This window comes from Petromyzon marinus, chromosome 11, assembly GCF_048934315.1.
Source record: "Petromyzon marinus isolate PM22_M1 ecotype Great Lakes invasive population chromosome 11, UKy_Petmar_22M1.pri1.0, whole genome shotgun sequence".
In the NCBI taxonomy this organism is placed as follows: domain Eukaryota; kingdom Metazoa; phylum Chordata; class Hyperoartia; order Petromyzontiformes; family Petromyzontidae; genus Petromyzon; species Petromyzon marinus.
Window position 1 is genome coordinate 2,924,990 of NC_133677.1, and position 20,017 is coordinate 2,945,006.

The following is a 20,017-nucleotide window of genomic DNA, read 5'->3' on the forward strand; positions in this document are numbered from 1 at the left end:
CGAATAAAAAATGGCTTGTCTTGTAATTTTGGCTGCCAAACCCCTGACCTAACCCCGTGGCATATTAATTAGTTTTAAATAAAACCCTACTTTAAAAAAAAATAAGTTTTCGTGAATTAAATGAGGGGGTGTGTGTCACAAGACATCCGGACCACCCTGTACAATCATCAAATTTTGTGCACTGCACTCTCTGCTGAACCCACTTTGTGGTCCCCACAGCAGCCGATGGCAACCTTAGTTTGTGCGCCGTGGTAACGCGTCCAAGCACCAGCCAGGCTCTCTCCCGGCTTAATAAAAAAAAATACGATCAGGGGGGGGGGGAGTGAGGAGGCGGCAATGTTGTGGAGCTGCGTCCAGGGCTCTTCAGGAGTTGAGAGAGAAATCGAGCCGACCAGGGCTCTGGGCTGGCAGTGCAGGATTTGTGCTGCACACAATGCAACTTTGACACAGCAAGCATCAATAAAACATCTTTATTGGAATGAACAATGACAGAATGGTTTTTTTTTACTCACACACTAACCTTCATGTGACAAAGTACTACAGTAGTCTTTACCAAAGTTGTAAAATTCAGCAGGCTTTTGTTTTCCCCGATATAAATTTCAGCCACAGTCTCACCAGGTGCGATGCAAGCGCTACCAATTAATACGACACTAAAAAAGAAAAATCGACCAATCGCAGAAGGCCCCCCTCCCACCACCACCACCTCTGCATGTACATGACAGACGTTGACGAGTTTTAGTGTCGAGTAACCGGACGTCATCAGTGAAGCTGAGAGATGTTGCGGCCAGCTGTTGGCTTCAGACAAGCATTTGGTCAATCCTGTATTTCCCCCCACGAATAAAAGAACACGTCATAGATTATACGCCTAAAAATGTTAACACGTAATAAATGGTACAACAGTACTCCTTTGCATGACACAGTAAAGTTTTATGTAAAACTTTTCAGTAAAAAAAGTATAAACTTAAGATTCATGACAGTCCTCTAGGCAATGTAAGAGGGTTATATTAAAACATTAAAACGCAGGGTTTTTTACAATTAGTCAAAGATGCAAACTTAATGAATAAACTGTGAGTTAACCCTAACATAAACAACTCCGTAAAACTCCCACTCAGCAGACCCAAAGTTTGTATAGAAACGTAACCCAGGCTTAACATTTCGCTCAACAGTTCATGAGGCCTTTAAAGAGGTATTATGTGGAGCGAGATAGGTAGATTTATATTGGCATATCCTTACCGTGACGTATGGTACAGTATGCACAAGGGATCTGGTTGTTTAGTTTTTTTTTCTTTATTTTTGGACAACATGGAAACTCTCGTCAGTTCAACTAAGCAGTGATGAAGTTAAAGCTACAGGCATTAATCAATGGAATACTCCGATCAAGGAAAGAGTTAATATCACAGGAACATTCAGCCGCGTAACTTACTGTAATTTTTTTTGACATTAACATTTACATGTCAGATTTTATCAAAAAACAGTTTACATTGTTTTGTTCTTAAAGCTTATGAATACGGACATTTAACATCTATCAAAAAAACAAGCGCACAGACTACTGCAAAATACCCAACCGCCACGACTAAATTTTTTTAAATCCAAAATAAAATTAAAAAAAATAAAAATAAAATTAAAATAACAAAACTTGTTATCCATACAATTGTTTTTACTGACTAACATTAATACAAAGATAATTGGCTTGTGCCTACAGTGGACCTCCGGAGTGTGCTGGAAGTCAAATGAGCAATATTTTCGTTATACTTTTTATTTCCTATTTTTTTTTCCTCCCGTTAGTATGCGGCGTTGGTGAGAGACGACACAAGTGAGGTCACAGTCTTTGCGATCCAGGCCTTGGCTCCATAACCCAGAGATAACCTCGCCACGACAAGCAGGCTCAACACCACGGCGCCTTTCCGGAGGGCATTTTAACCGAGGCTGGCCACGGGCCAGCTCTGGCTGCCGCTCTCGCAGGGAGGGCATCGTCGCGCAAGCAAAGTTTTCCCGCGCGCGGGGGACAAAATCGCAACGAGCTCCTCGCGTCTCATTTCTCATTCTTGCGGACGTGCCGCCGCCGCCGCCGCAGAAGAAGAGGGGCCGGCTTCTTGCTGCTGCTGCTGCTGCTTCAACTCGGCGAAGGCTTGCGGAGCCACTGGCACTTTTCACATTTGTTTTCAACTCCTTAAATTTTGCATGTCATCTCGTTTTAGTTTTGTTGTACGTCCAGCACGGAACACCCCCGGGGGCACAGAGCACACGGACGACGCGGCGCGTTCAGTGCGCACCGAGGACGCACGCACGCACGCGCGCGCTCTGTCTGATCAGCACCTGGCGGCAGGGGAAAGCGGCATCCGTCCGTCGCTCCATCCCTCGCTCCCTCGCTCCCTTCTCCCTCCCAGATTCGTCGGGCACCGATCATTGCGGCCGAATTGGCGCCGCACGAAAAGGGGTGCAGCAGCACACGGCTGTGGGTCGAGCCATCGCACCGCGAGACACGTTGCAGTGCGAGTGCGAGATGTTTGCGTGTCGTCGCTGCACAGCCGGGATTACGGCAGTGGCCGTTTCAAATCCGCATCGTTGATTTTGTGGGGCGGGGGGTGGGGGGGGTGGGTGAGGCATATGTTTCATTGTACACTGTTCTCTTACCGAGGCAAAAAAATAAAACGGATGTGCTCCGATTTATTTTCTCACATTCGTGAAGATCTCAATTACTGCACAGTGATGTCCTGCAGGTGTAGGCTATATTTACCGTCGTATTTCCCTCATCCTCTAGGGACTGCGTGTGAATGCCCAATGCATGATTTACTGATGACAGAAAGATAACAAGGTAATAATTATTGTTAGTACGATTGATTTCTTCATCCTCGAGCATTCTGCGACACATCAGGGACCAATTACACTTATTTAAATATTACAATTTAGCTATTTGAGGAAAAACATTACTTCGTGTGTAATACACGCAAATTTACCAACAGATTGTTGCTGTCAGTGTGCACGTATTTACATATTTATAGCAATGACTGTGTTTGGATCTTGAGTGTTATTGTGTACGTGCTTGAAGGGCACAAAGCCTTCTCACACCAGCATAGTTCTGCCTTTTTGTGCATCCTGTTACAAATCCAATTACGGGATTTTGCGTCGCGAGGATAACAGTGGTAAGTCCGCGCGCGCATCTGCTGCCGGAGCCACACGCCCTTGCCAACGCACGCGCTCACAACTTCAAAAACAAAAACAACGGCGTGTGACGTGTCTGGGAGTGTGAGCCGGCGTCGGTTTTTTTTTTCTTCCACAGGCGAGGGCGCGACCCCTCGGGCTCGCGCAGGCCAGGACCACCGGCCGCTTCGGCCTGTCGCGTAGGTGGTCGGCGGCGTCGGCACGGCTCGTCCGCCGCCCGTGAAAGTCTCTCTCCACGGCGGCGGCGGCGGCGGCGGCGATGGTGGGACGGGCGGAACGGAGCAGAGCGGAGCGGCTGACGTGCGCGGACAGGCGGTCGCCTGCCGATCGAGGTCGGTGAGGTGCGGGTGTGGCGTCGGGCGGCGCGCGGGTAAAAACTAAAAACGAGTCCTCACTGCGATGACTGAGACGTGGGGTTCTCGCTCTTGATCTCGGGCACGGCGGGCGGCTTGCTGTTCCAGGGGCTGTTATTGCCGAGCGCCGGCGAGTGGCCAAAGTCGTCGTCGTCATCCAGGCCGTTGGCCGCGTCGTACTGCGTGTTCTCGAGCCGCGTGATGAGCCTCTCGTCCTCGTCCCCGAACTCGCCGCCCATCAGGGTGGGCTCCCCGACGACCATCACATCCTTCTCCACGCCGCGCCGGGCCCGCGCCACCGTTTGGGTCCAGGGGCAAGGGGGGTCATAGGTGAAGGGTCGGCGGCGGCGACGGCGGCAGGGAGGGAGCGTAGAGGGGACGGAGGGGAGGGGAGAGAGACAGCACAGCGGCATGCAGCACCTGAATAGCGATGCAATGACGAGGCACTAAGCGTTGCCATCGGAGGGGTGTCTTAAAGAAACAAATTAAACGTTTTTTTTTTAATTCTGCCCAGGGCATTCTTCCTCACGGATTATTTTCCATGTCCCTGGTAGACTGGAGTAGGCACGTGACCAGTAGCCACAGCCACAGCGAGCGGTATACTCGATGCGGTGTGCCAAAGATCTTTTCCGTGTCGCTGGCCTGGACACACGCCGGCTGAAATGAAGCGCTAATTATACTTATCAAAAAGATATTAGTCTAAAATATCCCAACTCACATTAAGTGCCTCTGCCGCAAATTTCCCCCACCCGGTTGTTGTGCCATAGTTTTGCTTGCAATTGCTCAATTAGCCCTAACCATTAAAAAAAACAATTTAGTGGGAGTAAGGGTGCACTACAGCTGTGCCTGTTCATCCGCCACCCGGCGCCAACACCCCTCTCTGCTCATTGCAAGGAAGCGCCAGTGGCTTTTTTTGAGAGGGCCGTTTTGTTTGGCACTCGCCACTGTGCACACAACGATCGCATCATCATTATATTTCCAGCAGGGGGCAAACCACGATTGCCTCTCCATCCATGCATGACCCGCAGACTTTTAGCGCGGTAATGTATGCGGGAACGACTTTTGTACTGTACCGCGTGCATTGATCACGTACGATGCACACCAACGTGTACGCACAGATATGCAAGCACCCAGGCAACCATACCATACACGTGAGTTCCACATGCACCTATTGACAAGCACACCCATGCACAGCCACACACACACACACAGCACCTTGGGTCACTCGTAAAAAAATATCAGCAATGGTTAATTTCCCAATGCCATTGCCATCTCTCACGATCCCCCCGAATTAAAAATAGGGTATCCCAAATACCGTAGACGTTAACTAATTTCACATAATAGGGTTTAAATGTGTCCATTAATTTCTGACTTTCATGAATTACGTTTATATTCATAATACGACAAGATGGCTAAATGATATCATTAAGGATGGCCTTGCTATTAAAATGCATTGTTCAAATCCTGCACTGAGCTGCTTTCAGTCCTTCAGCGCTCGCTTGCGCGCACACACACACACAGCATCAGCTGGGAGGTATTATACAGGGCAGGCTGCCTGCGAGCATAAATTAAGGATTTATGGATATTTTTTTTGTAAACCGGTGTGACGGTAACGACCCTCTCGCTGGAGAGGAGCTGGCGCAGTCCTAGCAGCGGGCACGCTCCCTCCTCCTCATCCCCCCACACACACGCACGCACGCCACGGCTCGAGTGGTTGTGTCCATCACCATGGTTCTCGGGCCTCTCCACATAAATACGGCAATGAACAGTCACTGAGCTCATTCATTAATAGCGATAACACGTAAATGATGAGTGGCAGATGAAAAATTACGCTCGCCGATGGAGTAACACTCAGAGGTCTGGCCTGCATTCTGTAATTTCCCGTTCTGAGTGCTGAGCCTCCATCTCATCCAACCCCCCACACCACCCAAAGCACCATCCTCCCCCCCCCAACCCCCTTCATCCTCTGTAAATGTTGACAGTGGGCTCGCCCAGCGAACCCCTTCGCCGTGAACGCAATGGATTCTTCCGATCACCTCCCATACGTGCTGTAGATTTTTTGACTCAATAAAATATCTCGCCGTCGTCCTAATAAAATATACAGCATCTACATGTAATAATTTAAAATGCGTATTAATTATCACTGTCCTGGTCCGCTGTTCTGACACTCTGGGGAATGCCGCCGATGGCTGCGACTCGGCTTTCATTCACATCCCTGCCTCCTCAACGCAGTTCACAGGGGTATTTTGTTGTTGTTGTTGTTGTCGCTGCTGCTCACCACCCTCCTGCTTGCACACATGAGCTGCGGCTGCTGGTGAATTTCATCACAGATTAAAGACGAGAACATGGTCCCGGTTTATGCCAGGGCAGTCCCCCCAAGTGGTTTCAGAGAGGCTGTTCTGGTGTCGTCCTCCCCTCCTCCAACACCCCCCCCTCCTGCCCCCAAAGCTTTTATGAAAATCTTAAGATTTTTGTCCCCGGTTCAACATATTCTGGCCTCACGCACCGCATGACTCACGCGGAAGGGGGCAGAGGAGGAGCGGGGTCAGCGGTGGGGTGGGGGTGGGGTTAAGAGACGAGCAGGCAGGGCCCGAGTCAGGTTGGAGTCCAGGGGGAGTGGGGGGGGGTCCCACTCACCTTGTGGGTGGGGCTCGTGATCGACAGGGGGGGGCGTGGTTGTGTGAAAGTAGGCGTGGCTGTATGAAAGTAGGTGGGGTTGTGTGAAAGTAGGCGGGGCTATGTGAAAGTAGGCGGGGATGCCAGCCGTGTCGCGCGTTGAGCCTGCCAGAAAATTCGATAACCCCCCCCCCACCCATTTTGTACTTGTCCAATCTGAGGGCAATTAACTACTGCCACTAAGCATCTAATGATGCTGGGCACAGGAGAGCGGTGGTTAGCCAGGTGGGGCTCAGAGAAAACAGCGGTGAGTCGATACGACTAAAATGCTGGGTTTGAATTTGGGTTTCAATCACCACCATTCAAAACCCGGTCCTCAAGTTTTGTGGCCTCAAGCTCGGCCATCAATGACTGAAGAAGAAAAAAAAACGTAATGTTCATTTTGCGTTTTCATAATTTAGCGAAATTCCAGCTCTTGGGGATGGTATTTGCCAGGGAATTAAAATGTGTCCCGAGTGTTGTAAAGAGGCCACCCACTCACAATGGAAATCAAATTGATCTCAATCACACAAACTGGGTGTCAATTTTGAAGTAATAATAGTTTTAGAAAATATAGCTTGTTGATGGCACAACTCAGTGGGGCTTGACAAGGACATGACAATGACTGCAACCATCACCACACGTGTAATGTCATCTACAAGGGAATGGTCCTTGAAGGTGATGGCACAGAACTACTTTTGAAGTTCAATAGATCGCCTTTATCCACGATAAATGTACACGAAGAAATGCTGTTAGTTGTAGTATGCCAATCAAATCAAATCTCTATCTCAGAATATAAGCCAGATTTAGCGAAAAATCAAGGTTTAGACGACCGCGGATATTTCTCTATAGTCGCTAGCGACCGGGCCCCGACGCAGCATTTGCGCACACCCTAGTTTAGCGTCGCGCAGCTGCCTGGGATGCGAACTCGTGGTGACCGGTTCCAGCACTCCGAAACGACGTTCGCCCGCTTTGTGCCGCCTGGCTACCTCCCCCGAGCCGTGTTGCGACATCACCGTGTTGGCGTACCGTGCCGACCTCGGTGCGCAACGCGAGCACACTCCGGGTGTGAAATGAGACGATGCGCCCAGTACGAGGACAAGTGTGCAGCCAGTTTGATTTCCATCTCCACGATGGTGCCTTCTCAGCTTCTGCTGTCTATGCCAGTAAAGCCTTCTGACTTAAAAATAAACTAATTGAATGTAATATGCATATGAATAACACTGATTTATGTCATCAGTTACAGTCCTAATAAAAACGCATCTTCGTCTCAGCATGTGATCCTGATTTAATTCAATTAACTTCAACTACCTTAATTGCTGTGATTTTTTTAGATTTCGTCACTGTGGCATATGCTTACGGTATCGCTTATGATTTGAGAGCAAACGCAGCCTTAATAAAAAAATATAATTCAACTTAAACACAATTATTTTGCGCATATTAAATAATGAAAAGTCCTTTTTCTGCGATTTTTTTTTTAAATCACAGTCCATCGGTGTCTATGCCACGAGGTGGAATTTCATTGTGTTGTGTGAGCTATTTTGGTTGTTGAGACAATATATATCTTCGTTACAATTATTATAACATGGAAAAATAGGGGAAAGCGTCCGATTGTCACATTGCGGGATGGTGAGAGGGTGGGTGTGGTTTGGTTGGCGCGGCATTGGGGGAGGCCTTTCATCCAGCAGTGAATTGAGCATGGCTGATGACGACATCGACAGTTAATAAAAGATCATTGTTTCATGTGCTTACACTGTACACACAGACGTCAAACGTCGCACTACCGAGCCACAGACACTCTGCTCGCTCTAAGAAAAAAAAACAGAGAGGGAGAGAGAGTGGGGTCAAATTACAGCGTTTGTGGCCCAGCCGCTGTGTGGTTGCCCAATGTGGTTATAGGTTCACGCTGCATTACAGCACTTAATCAGAAAGTCTGTCCAAGCACATTAGCTGTTCCTTTGAATTAAATGTTATCAGATCCCACATTGGCTGCCCAGCAGCCTCTGCCACTCGAGTCTCGGTGTCTGAGCATTTGTTCCACACCCCCAACGCATCCGCGTCAACGGTCTGCATTCATCAGACTCACCCGGTCTTTATCAAACAATATTCATTCCCCACTCGCACTCAAAGACGCCGCTCGTTTGACAGCGCAAGCCATGCGCGGTTGATTACGACACGGGGTATTTTTGTTTAAATTATTTTTCTTTCGGGGTTTTTTATTATTCATTTTGTTTTAAAATACTCGCCGCATTCGTGTTTTGGGGGCTTTGATCCTGTCATTGAGGCGCGCTCTCTCTCCACAACAGAAGGGTTCTGCGTGTAAACACGGAGGTCAATTAGTCAAGCACGAGGCAGCGTGGAATCGCTCATTCTCCGTGATATGTTTATTTGATGTCGTTGTCTCTGGCCGAAAAGCGTTTTTTTCATTTAGCACTTGCGGGCGATAAAATTTATCACTCTGCCGCCGCAGTCCTCCGGGTTCCAGAAATTCACGAGGTCATGACAAGTTGAGCTGCGTTTGATTACCGTGCACGAGTATATCAAACGACCGTTCCCACTGCTCGTCGTTCACCCGTTCGACGGCGGTGGTTGCTGCCGCTGCTGCTGCTGCTTGAAGCTAGGAAACGCTACGGGAGCGGTGGGAGCGGTGGCGGCACATGTGATATGTTTACTCTTTTTTATGGTTGCGTTACCCTTCCACGCACGTGTGTGTGTGTGTGTACGTGGTGTTTTTGGTTTCACGAGGCACCGCCGTCTGGCGTGGTTACAAATCCCCTCCCAGCCATTACCCCGGCAGCGTCGCAAACTTTCGTGGCTGCATGTTAATTCCCACTAATTACTCCGCGCTAATTCCCTGGCTCCTCGTCATTGAAAAAAAGGGGGGGGGGGCGAGAGAGAAGGAGAGGGAGGGAGAGGGGAGGGATGTGGTTGAGGGCATGGTGGAGTGGGTGGGGGGGGTGGAGGGATCTCAGTCACGTTAATTACAATTACAAACCGCTTAATGAAGTACGCCGTGATTATTTCAATATTTGTTCGCCTAATTAAGTAATTAGTCTGAGCGTTGCGAGGAGCGCCAGTGCGCTCGACGCCACCTGTTCTAGCATACGCTGTCGGGCGGGTGTCAGCGTTCTTTGCGCGAACCGGGCCCCCCCCTCCCGCCGTCAATCCTTCCCCCCCCCCCCCCCCCTGCACACGCTACACCCATCACCGCCACCGCGTAACGTGCGCGCCAGCCCTTCCTGCCTGCAGCCCGCCTCGGGGCACCCCACCACACACGCGCGCGCTGCACCTGCTGCCAACCGGCCAATGCACGGCGGCGTGGGCACCGCGCGCGAGCCGCACGTGGCCACGCGGGCACCGCACACGTGGACACCGCACACGTGGGTACCGCACACGTGGGCACGGGGGCACCGCACACGTGGGTACCGCACGTGTGGGCATGTGGGCACCACACGCGGACCACAGGTGGGCACGTGGGCACCGCACACGCGGGCCGCTCGCCGTCGCATCATCAGCGAGCGCGTCGGAAGGGGGTATTTAGTGATGACTTTGAATTAACGAGCACGTGAAATTTACAAGTCAAAAAAAGTAAGTCATTAGCAACAAATCAATTTGGACGTTTAGCTGACGGGCATTAACTTATCCAATGCCGCACTTCAAATGGCTTCTTTTATTTTGAATAAAAAAATCAAATATGCTAATCAACGCTGTCCCCCCCCCCCCGCATCTCTCGTTTGTTGCTGATGCGTGCTAAACAAAACAACTGTTCCGTGGCGACCGACAACATGAAAGTGTGACCTGCTCACTGCTGCACGTTTCCACTACATTTCACACGTCACTCACACAGGTGTCAATGTGTGCGTACGGGCAGCGTAGCGGGCAGTGTAGCGGTTAGCGCGCTACGCACCCGGCGAACCGAGTTTGATTCTCGCTCGCGGCCAACACCGGTGGTGATTCTGAATTGGTACTGAGCCTTCCCGAGGACGAGGCAGCCTCAAATGAGTACCTGGTGTGGTGTGTGTAAGAGCGTCGCCACTAAGGAGACAATATACGGGGGGGGGTCTGTGTCTCCCTTGAAGACGCCAAATAAATGTTCATAACATACACGCCAATGGTTAATATCAACTACCCAAGATTGTCGCTAGGCAGGATGACAGATGGAGCTCTCTCCGATGCCCGAGATAAAAGCGTAGGATTCAAAACATGAGGGTGCATGCTGCCCAAACTTGTCTCCGGATAGCAGTTTCCCCCGCCCACAAATACTCGAAAGGTTTCCAAGCCATACACGAGGCTTTGGAATCCAGGGCACATTTTACGCAGCCCAAGTAGCAGCCCCACGGTTGTCTGCTTGTGTTCATGTGATCATAATCTTCCCATTCCTGAGCAGATCGCTTCTGCTGATTGGATTTTTATAACGAGTGCACCCCCCCCCCCCCCTTAATGGGGCACGCTCTCCCTGCTGTGTTTGAAAGTCTATCGTCCAGTCTGCCATGACCATGTGTTTCTGTGCCTCCCCGTTTTGTTTTGGCCGCTGTATATTCATACGGTGTCTATGACCAACTCTCCCGGCGTGCGCCAACATCGCATCGGACCACGGAGCTAAGCGGCGTTGAGCCTGGCTGGTGCTTGGATGGGCCACGCATGCTGCGTTGTCACGGGCGGCGCGGCGAAGGGCTGCATGCCGGTGAGCAGAGGTTCATGCAGAAATCCATCTTTGCACTGCACTTCTATGCTTCCATGTCTACGCTCCCCATCTTCGCCAACCTGCACCGACCAGTGAGGTGAAGTGCGGTTAAAGCCAAATGGCATGGGGGAGGCCCTCATACAGCATTGCATTGACAAAAATGTCACTCGTATAATTGTATGTCCTTCCACAGCGAGCAGGGAAACAAGCTTCCAGATTCAAATGAGGCATTGAGGCAGTTCCAGTCACAACAGCACCAGGCTTCACCGTTTCTTTCAGCAGCCACGCTCTCTCCACCCCCAATTCCCTCTCTCCAAAGCTACTCCCACGCTAATGAATGTACAAAATGGATCACTGCATCTGGGTCCCGACCGCGCGCGGAGATCCACACACAGACGCTCGCGCGGTGACGCACGCGCAACACTCGAGCAGGCGCGCGCAGACCAGACAGCGCTCGCGCGACCGCACTAGAGGGCAGCACGAGCCAAACCAGCCAACCACCAGCAACCACGTGCCATGTGTCAAACACGCAGCGCCCTGGGGCTTCTGAGAAGGGGCTCGCTTTCGGGGCTGACCTTGCTATCGTTTGCATGCAAACGCTGACAAAAGCCGGAGGGGGCTCTCTGCAGCTCGCTTGCCGGCGCCCGCCGCTGTGGTGCGCGAGGGACAACGTGGCGAGTGTGGTGGGGGAAGAGGGACTTTTTCTTCTATTTCGTTTTTTTTATTTTATCAGGAAAGGCCCAACCGAGCTGTATAGCTCTTTTTCAGAAGCGACCTGGCTATCACAAATGATAGCGGCAACGAAGTGGCTTATCACGTGGAAATGTAAAGCAGCCAAATACTCAAAAGGCATGATTCTAAATGTGGAAGGAAACACCGAAGGAGAAAAATCCAGGCGGCAAGGTCAGGATCAAACCGACGACCTTCTGCATACCAGGCGAGGGAGATAACATCTCGCCACTCGTGCCCCCCCCCTCTCCACTTGGTGAAGTGGCAATCTGGGTATTTACCATTCCGTCTCATCCCTCCAGTTATGGCCCTGTATATTTTATGCTTCTGAGCAACGACGCGTTATTCTAAGGCACGGGGATTTGTATCTGCCGCGGCCACAACAACAAAAATGTCCACGGGCTTAAAAGGCTTTGCGTGGTAGGTGGGTCCCGTTGATTATTAATGGAGCACAGGAAATGTGCGGCTTAATTAAATGCCCTTCCTTGTGAGCTTTAAAATTAGGGGGGGGGGGGGGTTCTGATGGTGACATTTCCAATCTTATTTACCCAACTAGTTATTCATTTATTTAAATGGCAGGGGGTTGTCTAAGTAATGCTAATAAAGAAATTCTCTCCCCAACATTTTACCAAACAAAAGCAACCGAGTTACAAACCGTTCCCGTGCATTATGGAAACCTTGACAAAGATCCCACATATAGCCTTAACGGACTGTTGGGGCAAGTGCTGTTAGCCAGGACCTATTAATGAAAGCCAGAACGGCACACGAGGGGGTGGATAGGCAGAACCACGCCCGGCCGCCTTTGTCTCCCCAGTGGTGATGTTTACACACCACACCAGGTACTCATTTGAGGCCTAGTCGACCTAGGGGAGGTCCAGGACCGGTTCAGATAATCGTCACTGGTCTTGGCCATGAGCAGGAATCTAACTCGGGTCTCCAAGATCATAGCGCAGTGCGATAACCGCTACACCACCGTTCCTCCACCGCTCTCCCTTGACATGCATCTCCCACCAACATCATGGAAACACACGCACGGTAGGTGGGATAGCCGTCGATGATGGTGGAGCGGTTTTCCCCATCTAAAAAAGTTAGCGGTAAAGGCGCAGCCCCGAAACGGCAAGCTCACGCCATGGCTGGAGGATGGGCCTCTCTGCTGGAGTGCATTTTGGCTTGGTCTTCCACACCGGCCGGACGTATCTCAAGAGGTAAGGAGTAGCCACACTCTACTCGGAGCTTCAAATCTACACGTAAACATCGTGAAATGATTCTGCCTCGTATAAAGTGAACGTTAAAACCACTGCGACACTTGCATGTATAATGAATCTATTCATCAAGATTTTACAGCTCACCGATATGTGCATTGAATCGCGTGTGTAATAATCGGTGTGTTTCAATTCACATGTTATAGGTTACGGAGTTATACGACCCCTGTAGCCAACAGAAGCCACTATATTCACAGCAAAGTTAAATGAATAAAATCGATACTTGAACGCCAAATCGTGACAACTCATCGAAATTCCCAGGCGATGAATCGGAAGATTCCCAATTCATAACTACAAGATAATGCTATATCAGAGTATTATCACCCAAATCTTAAACTGATCTACAATTATAAATTTATTTTGTAAATGATCCATGATTACAAGACAATTACCATTATCCAGATCTATTTTCAAAATGACATTGATCTCAAAGTGCTCTCAGCCGGTGAAACAACTGACAATTATTTGAATTGCCTGAGCCCAGGTTTTGCTCTGGCTCTAAAACCACAATGCCACAGGCATGCGGTGGTGCAGCTGAACCCCCCCACTCCCGTTCCGAGAAGTCTGCAAGTTGCAGGGTGGGGGCCCGTTCACCTCTAAATCTCAGAACGTGCAAACGGCTCGGCGTTAATTTTATTTAGAAGAGGTGTAGCGCCGTTGTTTTTAAAGATATTGTACTCACCACAGGGAACTGTAGTGACACGACCGCACTCTAAGATAGCTGGCACCAAACTGTTCCACACGCCCTCCTGCATGGCCTTGTGGGAGCCTCGATACCGATAAAGTTATTTTACTTTAGTTTTTCCATCCAGTTTCCTTTGCATGATGTACACGTATGTCATCGAAACGGGAAAGGGTTAATATGAATACGGAGCGAGCTCAGGTGGATAGGGAGCAAAGCGTTGCCTCTGCAGTAACCTCAGGTGAGGGAGTGAGAGAGCATGGGCGACCAAGATTTAAAGGGCAGAAGGCATATGCATGAATTTATTCATTAACAGACGGCAATGTATGGCTCAGTTGCAATAAGGCTGTGTCTGGGAGTCTGTATAAGGCAGTGCGCAGCAAGCGAGTTGGTGATTTTATCCGTGCAGGTTTTTTAGCGTTAACCCCCCCGTCGCAGCTTGTGAGTTTTCTCTGTGCATTCTGGTTTTCCTCTTGCATGCCAAGATTCTCAAAACGGAATTGAGCGGACATTCTAAGGAGGACTCTGTAGAAGACTCGCCTTAGCGACTGGCAAGATTTTTTCACGATGATCATTCGTTATACATTAAGGGTTCTAAAGCTGCAAAATGTTCCGGTGAGCCAACAGATGCGGCAGCACTTTCCACTCCATCATTCACTCGCGTATATGTATTCACTCTCTAACCCATGAAAATCACTCGCTCACTTATTCACTCACCAATTTGCTTGTTCACCCATTCACTTATTTTACACACTCAACTCACCCCACTCACTCAGTCACATACTCGCTCGCCCGTCTGTTTTGTACGTGTGGCGGAAAAGGATTAGAAAAATCGATGCTTACAGGTACCTGACTGGCCAAACTAAAGTTGCTCCCCGCCGGGCTCTTCTTCTTGTTGGTGCCGTTGTTGGGCCCCACGCTCGAGTTGGAGGTGCTGCTGGCCGAATTGTTTCGCTTGCGCCGCTTCTTCGTCTGCGGGCGAGTTGGCTCTGCTGCGCACAAGGCACGCGCGTGCGCGCCACACGGCGGGGGCGGTGGGGGGGGAGGCGAGCGCGTCATGAGTGACAACGCAGACGTGCGGCACGAACAGCGAATCCACTTCTCCTCACTCAAGATTCATTGCACACTGTCGCATGCCACCGTAAACATCATTTGCATCATCAATGTTATTATTGGTTAGGCATGTAACGATGCATCGATTTGCTGGGCAAAAATCGAGTCTTTGTGCGCACGACGCGCGCGTCAAATCGTGGCGCGTGGGACAATTGAACGTTCAGGATTTGCTCGGATTGTAAGCGGATGGTTTGTTAATGTTACATCGAGGGGTAAAGGAGCGATCAAAACTGTACCAAAGAGGAAAAAAAAACACAAGAGACAAAAATAATAATAGACTGTCGAATAGAATCACGACCCCCAAATCGTGACATCTCTGGGAAAGAGGGGGAAAGGTGGGGGGGGGGGTGTAGACCATTACATGCCTAAGCATCGTTACGTTTCAATCTGAAATTGCATGTCATTCTTTTGCTTTCGTCTTTATTTACAAATTTGGCAGCTGTACCGAATGGATCCCGCGAAGATCGGCCACCATTGGATTTTTGAGAATCAGCCCCGGGGGCTGTGGGCCCAGAGGGAGGCCGAGGTGCCGATGGACAGAGCTTGTGGAAAGGGACCGGGAAGCTTGAGGCATCAGCCTGGGCGAACAGCGCGTCACGGCCCAGGACCGCGAGGCCTGGTGGCGGCAGGTGGTCATCAAGAGCCGCGTGAGGCCCACGTGGTCTCAGGATGGATGGATGGGTCGACGGTGGAGATGGACGGTATCGCGCGTGCGTATGCGTGCGTGTGCGTTCGTGCGCGCAGATGGTGAGCGACGGAACGTCCAGGTCAAAACGCGAGACGATTCGTTCGCAATAGTCGCGTATTCCAAAACGAGAAAATAAAGCAAGGCACCTAGAGCACAATAAGGGTTGCGTCGGTTTTAATAACAAACAAACAAAAACTCTGGCTCGCTCGCGCGCACGCACGCACTCACACACACACACACACAAGAAACATGCACAGCGGTGTGTGCGCGCAAACGTAACTCAAATGAGAGAAGGCAAAATGGAAATGTACCGTTCGTGTTGACGTACTTGCAGCGAAAATTACGACCGGCGTGATTGCTCGGCACAACACACGCACTCTCTGGGTCACGCTCGCAAACTGAGCTCCGTCGTTAGGACGCGGAGAAGGCCGGCAGCACAGGGGGGTGGCGAGGTTGGGAAAATGAGGGCAGTAGGTCGGGTGTGGGGTGGCCGTGTGGTGGGCGAGATGGAAGGGTCGAGGAAAGGGGAGGGAACGTTTGAGGGTGAAGGAGGGAGGAGGCGGGGACGGACTGGTCCGCGTGACGGGGTCAAGGCGGGACGTGCGAGCGCTGTACCTGGAGGGGCGACCATGCGTTGCCACTTCTGAAAGAGACAGGTTTTGAGGCAGTCACGTGGGCTGATGTTGTAGGTCTTGTGCCGGGACATGAGCTCTTGCATGGGCTCCAGGATGACACAAAGCTGGTCGAGCATCACACAAACAAACAAAAACACGGTGCGTTGTGGAGTTGAATAAGCAAGCCGAGTGACACCTGGCCATTAAGCGATCTCTTGCGCCATAAATGAAGTGCTTCAGTTTAGGGAGCATGCGCGCCTTACAAGTTACAAATGGGGAATATGTACATTCTTGAAATTTTAAACAGAGGAAACGTATTAACCCGTGCTTGTGCAAATGTCAGCATTCAATGCCGTCGGATCACTGGGTGCTCAGTGATGGCGGGGGCACATGCATACACACACACGTAGAGTTGAAATCACACGTGAAAGAGCCACGAGAAGAGAATGGTTTACATACAATGCTCTGAGTGGAAGCACACTATTTAACTCCCAACCCTGACACTTTAATTGTACGTGTATGGATACGCTATCAAACGGAATACCTACACCCCCCCCCCCCCCCACAAGTGCAATAAAACATAACCACGTGAAGTGAGATTCCATCGGTTGGTAAAAAAGAAAAGAAGCACTGGAGGGGTAGATTCACGTACGCCGGGCAACGTCGCGCACGTGCGCCGCGCGGGCAAACACACCGAGGAGAAGAGAAAAAACCAGGCGCGCACACACACACGTGTTCTGAACAAAGACGCGAGAACACAAACACGCGCACGCGCGTGCAGTAGAACAAGGCCGACACAAAAGCCAAATCAGCGGCGCAATTTGCCGGTGAGACTGCAAGAGCCCAACAGTGGCGCCCGGCCAAATGGTGTTAGCCTTTGTGTACTGACATCAACGTGGGCACGTGCGTGAAAGGGATTGAGAGCGCTAGGGAGGGGGAGAGAGGGGTTGGGGGGGGGGGAAGAGGTGGCAGCCGCAGTGCATGAGGCTTTAATTGAATTAATGGATGCAACGGGTGAAACGATTTCAATTAAAGCGGACAGGCTAACAAACGCGATGATTTACAACAAGCCCTGGCCCTTACAGAAGCAACAACGTGAATGGGCAGAATAGGCCTACCGCAAAACAGGCCGCTAATTTCTGTAATTCGGCCTGTTGCGTTCACCACCCCCCGCCCCTCGCGCACCATCCCAGTGCCCCCCCCCCCCCCACCAACATTTGACGCGCTGAGCTGTAGAAATTCAGACTTTCTGCCACCGTGGCAAATGGATTCGAAAGCTGACCAATTAGGACAGGCAAATTAAAGTTTAATTTTGCTCCATTAGTGTAAAAAAAAAACCCACTTTAATTCAAAAGCCGCTTATCTTGTGCAGTACATTCTGTATTCTGTTTATGGTGCCTGCACTGGCTAAGGTACTTACATTTATCACGCAAAATGTGTGAAAGAGAACGTTAATAATCACAATTGGATTTGATTGGCTCTCATTGTCGAGGCATAAGCAAAACTGCACTTGCCGTCATGGTGCAGTTTTATTTTCGGCGTCACGGCAAATATCTGCGGCGGTGGCGCTTTCGCGCGCGGGGCGATGCGTCGCCTTTTTTTTTTATTCCCCCCGCCAATGTTAAAAAAAAACCTGGGGTGGAATTCGCCAACGGAATATTTAGCCCCCCACCTATGGTCACACCGTTCACGCCACGTCGAAATTAATCAACGCAGAGTACCGGCGGCGGCTTTCTTTTTTCCCCCCCCCCCCACCACCACGCAGATTACTGCTGTGTAGCCTAACGACCCTTGGCGGGCGTAACTTTGGTGAGCAGCCCGCGACTTTGCGAGACCGAGCCGGGATCGCATTCGATGTTAATGGGGCACGGCGATCAATCTGCGCGCAGATCAGTTATGACACTCAATGGACACACCGCTTGACAATTTGTATTCAAATTTTTCCATAAGTGACTGTGCCCTTTGGTACTGTGAGGGTTAGCCCCCATGCCCTTCGCACAATTTGCATTCAAATGAAGCAGAGAGCAGGGGGAGGGACACCCCGGCGTTTCGTGCCACGCACGCGCGGTGGACAAATAAGCCACAATTGGGGCCACGGAGCACATTTGAAGGTTCATTACACACAACTTGCATTTCACTCATAATTCATCTACATTCGCTGTTTATTATATTTGTAGACGTACAAATGCTCGTATAATTAAGACGTACAAGAGAACGCTCGGGGGAAGTGGGTGGCCTGGTGGTCAGGGCTTGCCACTAGAGAGTGTGAGCATGCTTGGGTTTAACACCCGGCCCCAGTGTCCTGTGGAGTCCTCAGAGTGCCCCATCTCAAGCAGTACACATGCATAAGGGGGATGTGGCGTGGGGATGAGGGATGGGTGGGGATACTGTTCAATTTTATACAAGGAGAAGTTCAATGACAAATGTACAGCACCATGAAGTTATAATTGACAAGTCTTTTGTCAATACACCGCTACATACATACAGGTGCCCCAAGCAGTGTCAATCATGGGGGTTGTTTGAGCATATTTCACCATGCTGGTTAGTGCAGGTTAGTGAAAGGGGAGGGGAAATCCAGCATTGGTTGAGATATCACCAACCGCTGATTTTAGACAGGGATTGAATTCAGGTCGCTGGGTTCATGGCACATTGCGTGAACCACTGTGCCACTACCCCCCCGCTCCCCCCGGGCCCCCAGAGAATTACACACAACTATCAAATTATTGTGAGCTCCCACCAGGGCTGGCTGCCTGCCCCCCCCCCCCTGCCCCAACTCAGAGCCTGAGAAGACGTTCATGGACCAAACAGCCGAATGGCGACACCAAACTCGGCTTCTGGATGACGGCATTAGGCATGTACAGTACGTATAAATCATCTCCTCGGTGATTCTGTGAATTGTAATAAATCAGGGTCGCGTTTGTGCATTTGTATCGCATGTCTCGAGGTCACACTTGTCCGTCTTGTACGTTTGGTTTGATTTGTTCCGCCTTGTTTGTTCGATAGGCCTGAAGACACCTTAGCACATAATTTGCATCAGCAAACAACGATCGATTCTCAGACAAAAATCGATACGTGGATCATAAGTACTAGAATGAATACATTGTTACGATGCCTAATAGCAAAACAATTATAATGGGAGAATAAAAAAAGTGTTTTAAAATTCAACAGTTTACATACGTTCAACAAATTCCATCCTTAATTTCTCCAGGATGCACGGACATTACAACTTGTACGACACGTTCCCCTGTGGATGTTTATTTGAAGCGAAGCTTTGCCCTGCTTCTCGCCGGAATCATAATCATCAACCTGTGGTCACTGTACAATGCAGGCCTGTCTTTTGCAAGTCCTCATTAATCTATTTACCGTGTCCATTTGAAAGCCACCTTCTAATATCACCGTCACTCTGCCTCCAACAACACCCCATATCTTTGGAACGGATTTTCCTGCAAATATCGTTTGCGGTAGTTTCATGAAACCCTATTGGAGCGGACACATCGGCCCGAGAACACGCAACGGTGCAGAGGCACTAATCCCCACAAGAGTCCGTTAATAACTTGATCTTTTTACTTTAATTCCAGACTCGCGTGCTAGAATCCGGAGACGGCTCAGAGCTGACAACAGCTGCTACATTCCTTTCGAACAGCGGGATTTCTGTAAAATCCTGCAGCACAATGAATCACTTACGCAGCCCCGAAGCGATGCCAAAAACGTGAATTAAAATGCGACTTCAGTAATGTCACTGAACATACAGTGCATCGGTATGCATCCTTGAATACTACGAGTAAGGTTGCGCGGGGGCGGGGGGGTAGCGGGAGGAGGAGGAGGAGGAGGCCGCCCGATGGATTGTTGCTGATGAACCTTCAGCACGAATGTTATAGCTGCACAACTCCACCGCGGCCATTTTGGTCCTATTTTGGGAACACACGCCTGAGGAGCCCTATGAATGGGCGTGTGTGCGCGCGCGCGTGTGTGTGCGTGCATGTACGCGAGTGTGTGTGCGTGCATGTACGCGAGTGTGTGTGCGTGCATGTACGCGAGTGTGTGTGCGTGCAGGTAATACGCTTGGGGCGGTTGG

The 20,017-nt window shown here is 50.3% G+C and overlaps 1 protein-coding gene across 15 annotated transcripts in view; it reads right to left on the minus strand.

The window, feature by feature from the left end:
* Positions 1 to 454: 454 nt before the first annotated feature.
* LOC116941349 (LIM domain-binding protein 2-like) overlaps positions 455 to 20,017 on the minus strand; it is a 146,903-nt gene continuing 127,340 nt past the window's right edge. For 5 of the 15 annotated variants that reach the window (XM_076066269.1, XM_032952363.2, XM_076066274.1 and 2 more), the window contains 4 exons: positions 15,944 to 16,067; positions 15,086 to 15,256; positions 14,371 to 14,519; positions 455 to 3,787 (listed from right to left, as the gene is read on the minus strand). In XM_076066269.1, the coding sequence (XP_075922384.1) occupies positions 3,554 to 3,787; positions 14,371 to 14,519; positions 15,086 to 15,256; positions 15,944 to 16,067 (678 nt within the window). In that variant the 3' untranslated portion in view covers positions 455 to 3,553. The remainder of the gene's footprint in view (positions 3,788 to 14,370; positions 14,520 to 15,085; positions 15,257 to 15,943; positions 16,068 to 20,017) is intronic. The other 10 variants (XM_076066271.1, XM_076066277.1, XM_076066270.1 and 7 more) reach the window with 9 other exon arrangements.